The sequence below is a fragment of the Centruroides vittatus genome, unplaced genomic scaffold (assembly GCF_030686945.1).
Source record: "Centruroides vittatus isolate TY-2023 unplaced genomic scaffold, ASM3068694v2 contig_874, whole genome shotgun sequence".
NCBI classification, from domain to species: Eukaryota; Metazoa; Arthropoda; class Arachnida; order Scorpiones; family Buthidae; genus Centruroides; species Centruroides vittatus.
In genome coordinates, this window is record NW_027122566.1 from 1,410,962 (window position 1) to 1,423,140 (window position 12,179).

The following is a 12,179-nucleotide window of genomic DNA, read 5'->3' on the forward strand; positions in this document are numbered from 1 at the left end:
GTGTCAGTAATATATACATTGCATTAACATTTTCAGGCTCCTTTTGAGTCCTGCCTCAGGTGAATCGTGTTGTTTTGTTGATAAAACACAATCATTGAAAAATAAAAATTCGAATGTCCATTAAAATGCAAACCAATTTAAAAAACGAAATACATTGAGTGTCTGCTTTAACAGTAGGAAAAACAGAATAAAATGACATGCATCAGTATGATGGACATGCACAAAATATCCTACAACAACTAACAAACTCAAGTTTGTAATCAAGTCAAAAGCTCAGGTTTGTAAAGGGCCTGAGTGAATGCAGTTCCTCCTTGTAATTGATATATATGCTGTTTATATTGTTGCTTTAAAAATTTCTAAGGCTTCTAAATATCTAAGCTGGTCAGTCCCATGCATTGTTATTAGAACACTAGTTTGTTTCTATATTTGGGTCAGCTGCTTATATTGACAGGGCTGTAGAGAGCCTTGATTTCCATATGTCAGCAGCATGTTCTTGAAGTTGTTTCTTCACTGATCTTTTCATGGAGCCTACACTGAAAGATGGGAGATTTGATAGGAACCTCTTATAGATAGGTTAGTTTATGAACCTGTGTTAGTTGTTGTAGGACATCTTGTGCATGCCCATACTGATGCATGGCATTTTATTCTGTTTTTCCTACTGTTAAAACAGACACTCAATGTATTTCGTTTTTTAAATTGGTTTGAATTTTAATGGACATTCGAATTTTTATTTTTCAATGATTGTGTTTTATCAACGAAACAACACAATTCACCTGAGGCAGGACTCAAAAGGAGCCTGAAAATGTTAATGCAATGTATATATTACTGACACCAGACAATAGGTTTATAGTGCAATTTATTTATCATCCAGTATGAGGGCTTTTTTTTGAACAATTATTGTATTAAAAAAATGAAAAGATTACATGTCCATTTTGCATTTAAATCAAAATGTTATTTATATTATCAAAATCCAATATTTCTATAATGAAAAAATGTTTTAGAACAAATTTTTTCTTTTTAGTTCAGTGGAAATTTACTGTATATAAAAATAATCTGTTTCATATGTGAGATGTAGGCAAAAATTTTGTAGAAAGTTAGATACTAATTGTATTAATCACTTTTATTACTCAAAACAAATCTGACCTTTAAAAAATGTAGAAATATTTAAAAAACTAAAAAAAAATTTAACACATAAACATATATTACTTTGATGTAAGCAGTGCCGTAACTAGCCATTCCTGTGCCCTGTGCAAGAATTTTGCATTTAGGCTCCTTTATTAATTAGGTTTGGGAAAATAATAAAACAAATACATGCATTTTGGGCTCCCCTTTCAAGAGGGCCCTGTGTGGGTGAACCTGTTGCACCTGCCTAGTTATGGCACTGGATGTAAGTAAATAACCACTGAAGTGGTTGCATTTAAATACAAATTAAAGACATCCTATCACAATTGTAGACAATTCTTCATGAACAAAACAATTGGTCTAGGATTAATCCTTTATACAAATTCAATGAAAATTTAAACTTATGCAGTATTCCTGAATTATTGGGAATTTCAGACTTGACTTTAAACCGAATTCTCAGTTCAGTGGAAATTGAAAACATTCACATTTGAATGATTAAATCAGTCAATCAGAGCAATAAACATTGTCTGAGTGTAGTATTAATATTCTGCAAACGGCAGCCTCCTGTATCATCAATTTCATTGTGTTTGAGAAAAGATTGTTAATTTTTTATGGTGAAACATAGAACATGGCTCTCTAGTCCAGTGAAAAAACAACATAAGTGAACATAGCAATCATGTCCAGTAAATAGAAACAAAGACCTAAGTTGTTCAAAAGCATTGAAATACACAGAATTTAATTATTCTATTATTTAATTAGTACTACATTTAAAAAATGTCAATTGCAGAAAAATTTAATAATAATTTTCACATAATCTCTCTCTGTGTGGTTCATATGTTTTTCATGCATTTCATTGTGGAGCTCAGGTCAAGAGATGAGTTCTCTCTCTTGGAGTCAGAGTTGATAGGGTTGAAAGCAAAAAACCAAAATGATGTCTTTATAAATTGTCTAAAATTTAATTGTTTTTCTTCCTTATAACAAGCAACTAAAACTGTTAATGCAATACAAAATATAACATTAATCTGTGATTATTTGATAATATGTACCAGTACATGGTATAGATGCAGTAATTAGAGATTTTGATTTCTTGAGGTGAGAATTCTTAAAAAAAAAAAAAAAAAATCAGCTTAATTTTTTTATTCTTGGTTCTTTAGATATTGTGAGAATTGTCTTACTCAGAAAAACATCAACATTCTCTTAAACCTTTACTTTTGAGCTAACATATGATAGCAGCCTTGGGTATTAGCCACTTTTGCAGCTAATACACACAGAATAATATGGCTAAAACTTGACAAAGAGGCAAGATTTCAGAGTATTCTAAAATATGGTGTATCCATTTAATTTAACTGAATGTTTCAAAGTTGTCATTCCAGCTGTTAAAATTTATTGACTTAAAATATCTAATTGACTTTTTTGTGGTAAGTTTAAAGATCTTTACAAAGGAAAAAAATAACATTTCAAATAATTATTCTTCCAATACTGTAAAAAAAAAAAAAAATTGCATATGAAACATGGAGATAGTATAAAATCTTTATTTTAAATTAATATTAAAATGATCATATATCCTGTATAATATTTTATTAGTTTTGTAAAGATTCAGTGAAAGAAAAGGGTAGAAGTTTACTATCTGGGAGCATCGTGGCCACCCTTCGGGAATCTCGAGTACTGATGCATGTTCTAACCTAACTTATTCTAATAATTTGGTTGGTAATAATTATGGTAATTTATTAGAATAGGTTAGGTTAGGTTAGAACGGGCATCCCCACCGTTTCCTCTCTTCTGTTTGCTGAAACTGACCATTTCTAATCGCGCCTGTACTCGAGGTTCTGGAAGGGCGGCCATGATGGTTCCAGATAGTAAACTTCTACCAAGAAAAGTATTGGAGTATATAATATACAAGCATTTTTATTAAAATAAATCATTCAATGAAACTTCAGTAAAAAAAATTCAATCTATATTAAAAGAATTGAACATCTTTTGCAAAAATTTATATCGTAAAAAATCTTTATATATACATAAGCTAATATGGTTAAAGTGTACCTAGGTAACCCCAACAGCTGTACTTCCAGAATCTCGATAGTATTTACGATTAAAAATGCAAAGTTTTAATTTTCGTGGGCCCAAGTACGCACATTCTAACCTAACCTAACCTGTTCTAATAAATTACCAAATTATTCTTTTCTCCTGTTTGTTGGAATCAGGGAACACGTTCTGACCTAACCTAAACTATTCTATTCCCTAATAAATTACCAATAATTTGGTTATTTATTAAAATAGGTTAGGTTAGGTTAGAACGTGCGTCCTCAGGCCCACAAAAATTAAAACTTTGTATTTCTAATCGTAAATGCTATCGAGATTCTGGAAGTGCAGCTGTTGGGGTTACCTAGGTACACTTTAACCGTTAATATTAATAGCTAATTAAACTTACTTTGATTTTAAAGAATTCTTAATCATTTTCTGACAAATTGTATCTTGATGCCTAAAAAAATATTAAAATTTAAAATAAAAACAAAATTAATATAAATTCTAATTGAATTTTATTATGTATAAAATCCTGAAACTGTTTTTAATTTGACATTTGACAATTTAGTAACAGCTTTACAGTAAAGCAGACTTTAAAGGGGCAGAGGCTGAAACTGGATTCTAATGCAAAAGTTAATGTTCTTTGAATCATGGATGAAATAAATGAATGAAATTTGATTAAATTATTTTTAAAATTGGAATAAATTAGTATAATTACATCTCAAATTGGTTCTATATTCTGAAAACTGTGTATCGAGTTAATATTTTAATAGAAGTTTTCAAAATAATGCATAAATGAATGTATACAACGAAGTGTAATGACTCACATGTTGTAAATTATGTCAAACTATGGGAATATTTCTCTTCTAAGCATTAACAAAACGTTCGAAAATACAAATCTTACCTAACATTTTATAATACAGAAGTTCAAAACGATAGAGAATTTTCTAAAAATTCATTTCATACATTTTTAATACACCCAATACACGAAAACCATTTTAATAGTTGATACTTTCAATGGACGGAGCCATGTTCGTCACGTGCCATTTTACGACAAAAAGAGTTATAATCGACAAAATATTTATCAATACAAGATTTAAAAATTATATATCCGTTTCACAAATTATTAAACGGTAGTTATAAACGATAAATTCTTTTAAATTATTTATTCACATGTGTAAATCTCACTGGTATGACGTCATAAGACGACGCCATTTATCGCGTTAGCGTGAAGGTACGTGATCTCGTTCAAGAAATTTCAATTTTCGGGCGGCAATGTTTATTTTGCATTATAAGACTGTATTTTAGCGCTTAACATTCGTTTAAAATGTTGTATTGTTAGCTTATTCGAAACCTAGACTCAAGTAGTTATTATAATAATGCATTTTACTGTAGATAGGCCTTATTGGGTTGTTTGATCCTTTTTGTATAATAGGCTTAGCTCCGGTTAAGGGTTTTAATGTAATTTTTAAGATTGATGATTTCTGTTTATTCATTCGAATTGCATCTTATGTTTATCGCAGACGTTATTTAGTTTCGAAAGTAAAATGTAACACGAAACATATTGTTGCCAGTTTTAAATTTAATAGTAAATTAATTTGTCAAGTTTCCTGCATATTAGCGGTAGAAGTTACTTTTAGGTAATTGTGTACTTAAAGGCGTACACACAAATTACCTAAAAGTTACTTCTACCGAGATTACTTATAATTGATTATACACATCAACATTTGTTTGCATTATTTATATATGTGTGTTTGTGTACACACTCACTCAAATTACCTAAAGGTAACTTTTAACTTCTTCCAAGATTATTTATAATTGATACTTATTAACATTGGTTTGCATTATATTTGTGCGGGTTTACACGTATACAAATTATTATCTAAAAGTTACTTCTACCAAGATTATTTACAATTGATACGTATTAACATTTGTTTATGTATTTTAACATGAATTCTTATTTAGATAATGCTAATTATTATAAAATCGCTTTGTGTTTTTTTACTTATTTTATATTTGTCAATGTTAATTTTATTAAACTAACTTGTGAATGTAGACTAAAATATGACATTGTTGTTATGTTAGTGTTTTCTTCAATCTAGTTTGTAATTAGGTTATTTGAAATATGGTAGTTTTTTTATAATTAGTTGTGTGAGTTAATTATTTGCTTCTGTAAAAACTTTAAACAAGTTAATAGTTACATAGTAAATTATATTGCATCTTATATAAATTGTTAAATATTGAACAATTTATATAATCTCAAGAAAAAGCTAAAATAAATCTGACTTTTAGAAATTTATTAAAAGAATCATTAAGAAGAAATGTTAGTTTTAAGTAATCTAAATGATTATAAAATAAAAATTTGAAGAAATAAATGTTTACCATGTAGGAAAAAATACAGTAATTTTTATCATGTTCAATTATGTTTAATAACAAAAACAATTGGAAACAAAGCCTTGAACAAAAACAGCATTGGAGTTTAGAAGATGCCAGTTTTTTAAATTTTCTGTTAAGTTTTATAAAACAATGACATAATAACAAATACTTTCAATAGTAAACTTTGGAAGTAAAAGAAAGAATTGTGAACATTGCTTTGAATGTTGAGCCAATTTCAGAAATAAAGTTAACAAACTAAGCTTAGATTACCTTTTGTACTATGAAATTCTCATCTTTGGATTGATTTAGTTCAACGGTTCCCAACCTTCTTTTGACCAGGGACCACTTTGATTTTATTGTTGTTAGCAGGGACCACAAGGTTTAAGAAAAATAAACTATGTCAATCTAAAAATAAACTTAAATCAAAACTTTTAACATAAGTAATCATTAAACTCAAGAGTAACATGCTTTAGCAGTACTATTATAATAGAAAACACAACATTTTTAGTAAAAATTAAATTCAGTTTGTATCAATGTGGGAATAATAATTTAAAATGAATAAAAGTTTTAAATCTTTCGCGGACCAAATTTTAGCTCTTGCAGACCACTGGTGGTCCGTGGACCATTGGTTGGAAACCGCTGATTTAGTTGATTATTGTTAACTATTGTTGCCCATTTCAAAACTTGCATAAAAATTTAACATTTTTCTGCTTGATGTTTTTTCCATCTTTTTACAATGGATTTGCCATTATCACCACAAACTAATATACTAATAATGAGCAGTTATTTATTGTGATGTCGTCACAATGCAATTTTTGTTCACCTCAAATTAGTAGTGGCTTTCTCCTGTACATCATGCTTTTCCTTTAACAATAGAGTTGTGCGGGTCATCTAACACCTTTCAGAGGAAAATTTTTGAACTGAAATAACCAGGGCTGTGGAATCGGAGTCATGGAGTTTTGGTATTTTAGTCGGAGTTGTCAAAAATCCCCCCGACTCCGATTCCTTTTTACTTTACAGTGTTTGAACTAAAAATAAAAAATACTTGACAAAAAATAAATTGAAATTTATGGATATAAGATACAGATATCACACTTGATATGATTTATTCTTAGTCTATATGAATAGAAGGAAATTCACATCAGACATTGATTTAGATAGCTGTCTTTAAGAAATTACTATTTCATTGTGTTAATTCATAGTGACTATACTGTACATTATAGAAAATATGAAATGAAACCAATAAACTTTATTTTGAGTAACATTGAAACTGAGAAAATGACATTGATTGGGACAGCTGGTCAGCCTAGATTTGCAAAATTTAGGGAAGCATTTAAAATGTTTAAAATAAAATCAGGTGAATAACTGTCCAAGTGATGTGTTCTTAATCTAACAATAATTATAAGTGTAATGCATCCTAAACAAAATTGTTTATTGCTCTTGCAATAGTATATTTTTTGAAAATAGTTTTCATATATTTTAAATTCAACGTATTAGCTATGTATTATGGGGACCAGATGTCTCCAATTTTGCCTGTTTTTAATATTTGACTGTAGAATCAATCTTTGAATTAATCTTATGTCCAAAATTAATTGAAAGATTTCTTTATTTCTGGTACCTACTCAAAAATGCTTGTCATTTTAACTGTTTAGTTCTGGAAATAAAAGGTTAATTTGTGGACAAAAAAAAATCCAAGCTGGAAAATTTATTATATGTTGAATAATTTTATTAACTGGTAATGTATCACCAAAATTGGTGACATAAAATAAATAACTTTTAAAAATATGACTGTTCAATTAATTTTAGACACAATTTTCATTGATTCTAAAATGTGTCCTTGGTTGGATTGAAAATGATATGGTCCACCTATATATATGTTTCCTATTTCAAACTGATGTGTGACCACAGGGTCGGCATCTCTTTGATGCCACATCAGGACTGATACCACCGTGTCTTAACAGACACAGAAATTTCAATGGCCGTTAATAATTTGTTTATGTGTGAGCGGTCGCATCTGTAGGCTTTTGGACTCGGAATGGAGGTGGATGGAGACAACCGGAAGAAGTACACCACAAATTTATCATTTAACAAAATACCAGTTTATTTATTGACTATTATTTACAAAGCTGTATACAAACATCAGTTAAGATGCTTAGCAGATGCTAGTTATACAACATATAAGAAAGGGTAAACCTCATCATTATGATTGCAAACCTGACTGTGAGAGGGAGAGTTTACATTTGTTTGTGCATTGATAAATACCTTAATTATTGGAAGTGGTCGTAGGACTTGTTTGCTGTAGTCACAGGTGCAAAGGTCTGTTCGAGGAAGCTTCTAGGAGGGAAGACCCTTTTTCTCTCTGGTGGGCTACGAATGGCGACGGCTGATATCTGCGAGCACACACAGTTCAAGAAAAACTGGGTGAAGGCAAACTTTGATTCATCAACCCCTCCTTTTTATTTAGAGGGTCGTCCTGGGTTTTTCCATGACCCTATTAGGAATTATTCTACAACGGCCCAATAGTTGAATTTTGATCTTTGATTCCAGGTGACCCATTAGGAAGCTGTGTCATTTTTGGAAGGAAGTGAATCAAGAGAAAGATATGATATCCTTCCAGTTTTTTATTAAGTGTTGAGAAAAAAAAATAGAATTTTCTCCATGAATTTAAGCGTTATTTTGTTTTATTTTAAAAACGAGTGTAAAAGGTTCATCAAATTTGGTCTCTCACATCATCCTGGCCTTTCTAAAATCGAGCTTATTCTTGTTGGGCAAGCTGGATTTTTGTATTGGGGTAACTTTTAAAAGGGTTGGTTTACTCTCTCTCTAATAGTAAGGTTATGTATTATATAACAATCATTAGATTATCCCTTTGCATTACAGCTATATCAAATGAATTTCCATGAAGGAAGTTGTTGGTGCTTCAAACACAGATAGGAAATTAACAATTGATTTTGTACTCTCTCTTGTTTCTGTAAAGACATGTTTTATGTGATAATAAAGGAAACCACAATAATATGGTAAAAATCAAATAGTCAGTATTTATTGGTGTACAAAGACAACACCTTTGTGCACATTAGGAGTCACCTCCTTGGGTCCTAAATGAAGGGTGTAGGCCATTGAGAGGAGGAGAATGCATAGGAGGATTCACATATGCATAGCGTCTGGAGTCTCGATCAGAGGACACTGGATAAAAGGGAAAAGTCATTAGATGCTGCATGTGATAGTAATTTGTCAGTGTTGTTATGAAATTGGGTTAGAGAGGGAAAAAAAAATCTTAATATAACCCCTTAGTTTATCTTTTTCCCTGTGACGAGGGTCGATTGGTTGAAAGAGAGCTGAATTTCAGAATTCTGCTCTGTCTCAGAAGTGGAGGGATCCACAGTTGTTGTTCTACTGGACCTTGACTTCTTAAAGCATAAGAATGTGAAGAAAGTAATTGCTCTTCTTTTTTTTGTAAATTTGCTCTTGAGGATTCTATGTTGTCATCTTTTTCACTTTTGGAGTCAGAATCAGATCTTGGTTCAGTTTGTTGTGGAATTCCCACAAAAATGAACTTGTCCCACTGGTCTAAGGTAGAAAGTCTTTCTTGTCAATGTGGAAGTAGAAGGTTGATCTATGGCCTCTTTCTGTTCAAATTCCCGTTGAGTGGTAACATGTTTGAGATGGTTAGTGTACTGTACATCTGAATCTATTTTTTTGTTATTAGATTTTCAATAATAAAGGTGACAGGACTCAGTTCGGTTATAATTTGGAAAGGACCGGACTATCTAGAGGCCAGTTTTCGCTTCAATCCTGGAGATATGACTACCTTATTGAGGAAAACTCTGTCGCCCACATGGTATGTGGGTACATTGTGAGTTTGACAGTGTCATGTTTGTTGTTCTTTTGCAGCTCGTTCTGCATGTTCTTGGGCTATCTGATGAGTCTCGGTCGTGGGATGTCTAAGTTCGGAACCTTGGTCATGCGATATTTAATTGTCTTCTAGGTCATACCTAGTTCGATTAGGACTACTAATGAGATCAAAAGGGTAAGTTGGATCTCTCCCATATAACAGGAAAAACGGGCTGTCATTTGTAGAAGCGTGTATAGTTGTATTATATGCAAATAGGGTATATGAAATCCATTCATCCCAGTCTCATTGATCCTTTGCAACATAATGTGTTATATCAATGAGGGTTTTGTTAAATCTTTCCACCATCCTGTTACAGGCAGGATGATATGCAGTAGTAAGAAGTCTCTTAATATGCAATAGCTTGCACACTTCTCTAAACATCTTAGATATTAGGTTAGGTGCACCGTCTGTAAGGAGTTGAACTGGAGTCAAGTGTCTTAGAACAATGACGACAATACTTATAATAATTATTGTAATACGAGAAAGGCTTTAGCGATGGTTTTACTATGAATATTAGGTAAAAGTATAGCTTCAGCGTATTGGCTGAAGTGGTCTACGAAGATGTGTATGTACTTATTTCTGTTTGTTGTGATAGGTAAGGGACCCACCCTTGACATGATTGTTCATTCGAACAATCATGTCAAGGGAGGAAATAATTGTAATTCAGCTTCCTGTTGTTTATCCTTCCACTTTTGTAAAGCACAACACCGACAACTTTGACAATAGTTTCTGATGTCTTATTTCGTAGTAGGCCAATAAAATAGTGATTGAAACCTTTGTTGCATCTTTTGCGGTCCCAGGTGACCTCCAATTGGAGTATCATGATGAATACGCAACATATATGGAATTAAAACAGATGGGATGACCAATTGTTCCATACATTTTCACTGTTGGGAAATTGGTTGATGATATAACACCCCCTCCTCATCCAGAAAAAAGTGTTGCACCGAGTAATCTTCACCTAATTTTTGGATGATGATGATCCATTTGTTTTCTTGTCTTTGGAATTCTCTAATTTGAGATTTAGAGTAAATAGGTTCAAAGTTATTAGCATCTAAGACTTGCTGAATAGGAATTTGACTTAAAGCATCTGCATTTTTGTGGCAACTTCCTGCCTTATGTTTAACATCGAAATTAAATTTTTGTAAGAATATGACCCATCTAGCAACATGAGAGTTTATGGTAGAGTCTTTACTGCTAATACGCCATCTCAAAGGACGATCGTCCATTATTATAGTAAACTTCCTCCCATAGAAGTATGGTTTAAAATATTTGGTAGCCTGTACTATTGCTAAGCATTCCTTCTCTGTAGTCCTGTAATTATTTTCAGGTTTTCGTAATATTCGACATGCATATGCAATAGGTCTCTCCCCTTTTTCATCTTCTTGTGATAAAACTGCTCCTATTGCTTCATTGGAGGCATCTGTTGATAATATAAAAGGTTTAGAGAAATCTGGGATCTTAAAAGAGGAGCTGAGGTGACTATTTCCTTTAGTCTCTCAAACTATGTTGCTGTTCCTCTCCCCATTGGAATTTAGTATCATTTTTTAACAAGTCGGTTAAAAGCTTTGTGATATTCACATAGGATTTGATGTGTTGTTGATAATATCCTGTTAATCCCAGAAAGGATTTAATATCATGTTCGTTTATCTGTTGGGGAAAATTTAAGACACATTTTTTTTTATCGGGATTCAGTCTTATTCCTTCTTCTGAGACATTGTGTTCTAGAAATTTTATCTGACGTTGAAGGAAGTGACACTTTTTTGGTTTCAGTTTCAGACTAGCTGCTGCTAGTGTTTGAAAGATTTGCTCCAATCAGGTTAAATGACTTTGAAAATCTGGACTAAAAGTCAAGATATCATCCATATATACCAGACAGATTTTCCCCTTGAGGCCATGTAGGATAAAGTCTGCGGCACGTTGCCAGGATGCTGGGGCTTCGCAAAGACCCATCGGCATCTGGTTCCACTGATAATGACCATCGGGACTAGAGAAGGCTGACTTCTTATCATGCAGTCCCAATTGCCAGAATTCTAATATCGCGGGATTCTGGAAATTGGGACTGTGTGATAAGGAGAAGTTTAAAAGTATTTCGCTTGTCCTATCAAGCTAAGCGCCTCCTGCATGAGTGGCAAAGGATAGGGGTCTATAACTTTCTCCAAAATCTCTAAATTTCAATTTATAGACTGACATGTTAATTAAATTCAAAGTGCAACTACATTTTGATAGCAGAAACTGTAGTTAAGAAATATGTCTTGCAGTACAGTACATAGTTGCAATTAACTGCTGCTACTTTTCTCTGATTGGCTACAAGTCTGGCTTATTGGTCAAAGAAAATCAGGCATCAAACTATTGACAAACTGTTTACGTTAAGGTATGTCAAAAATGTTTTATTTATACCTAATATAGGTATTTACAATACCACACTTGCTATTGTATTAATAAAATACTGTACCTCCAATCAAATCTATACATCTTGAAAGCAGTCTATCTCAAATTTTTTCTCATTCCCTTGAGACTCTAGATAGACAGGTTCAACTGTATATCTTTCTTTGATATTTAATATATGTTGATATGTGCATTAGAGATATTTACAAGTTGTAAGAATTTCCATAAATATTTTCTAAATTCAATGATGGCTTCTCAAGTTTGGCTTGTTTGTTTAAATCAGATGATTCTATGCATCTTAAGAATTATATATGTTAACTTATTTAATTCATATGAAAAATAATTAATGACTATTTTTATAGGCAATTGCTTGATGAAT

The 12,179-nt window shown here is 31.8% G+C and overlaps 2 protein-coding genes across 4 annotated transcripts in view; one reads left to right on the plus strand and one right to left on the minus strand.

Moving 5' to 3' along the window:
- Positions 1–4,206, minus strand: part of LOC136982924 (CBY1-interacting BAR domain-containing protein 1-like) — a 30,666-nt gene extending 26,460 nt beyond the window's left edge. The window contains exons 1-2 of one of the 3 annotated variants that reach the window (XM_067279499.1): positions 4,049–4,206; positions 3,551–3,601 (exon numbers count right to left, since the gene is read on the minus strand). In XM_067279499.1, coding sequence (XP_067135600.1) covers positions 3,551–3,576 — 26 coding nt within the window. In that variant the 5' untranslated portion in view covers positions 3,577–3,601; positions 4,049–4,206. Of the gene's footprint in view, positions 1–3,550; positions 3,602–3,862; positions 3,930–3,971 lie in introns of those variants that run through there. The other 2 variants (XM_067279497.1, XM_067279498.1) reach the window with 2 other exon arrangements.
- Positions 4,207–4,340: 134 nt separating this feature from the next.
- The window catches only part of LOC136982919 (protein BANP-like), a 36,285-nt gene continuing 28,446 nt past the window's right edge, over positions 4,341–12,179 (plus strand). The window contains exon 1 of the mRNA XM_067279489.1: positions 4,341–4,378. The gene's annotated coding sequence lies outside the window, so the exon portion shown is untranslated. The remainder of the gene's footprint in view (positions 4,379–12,179) is intronic.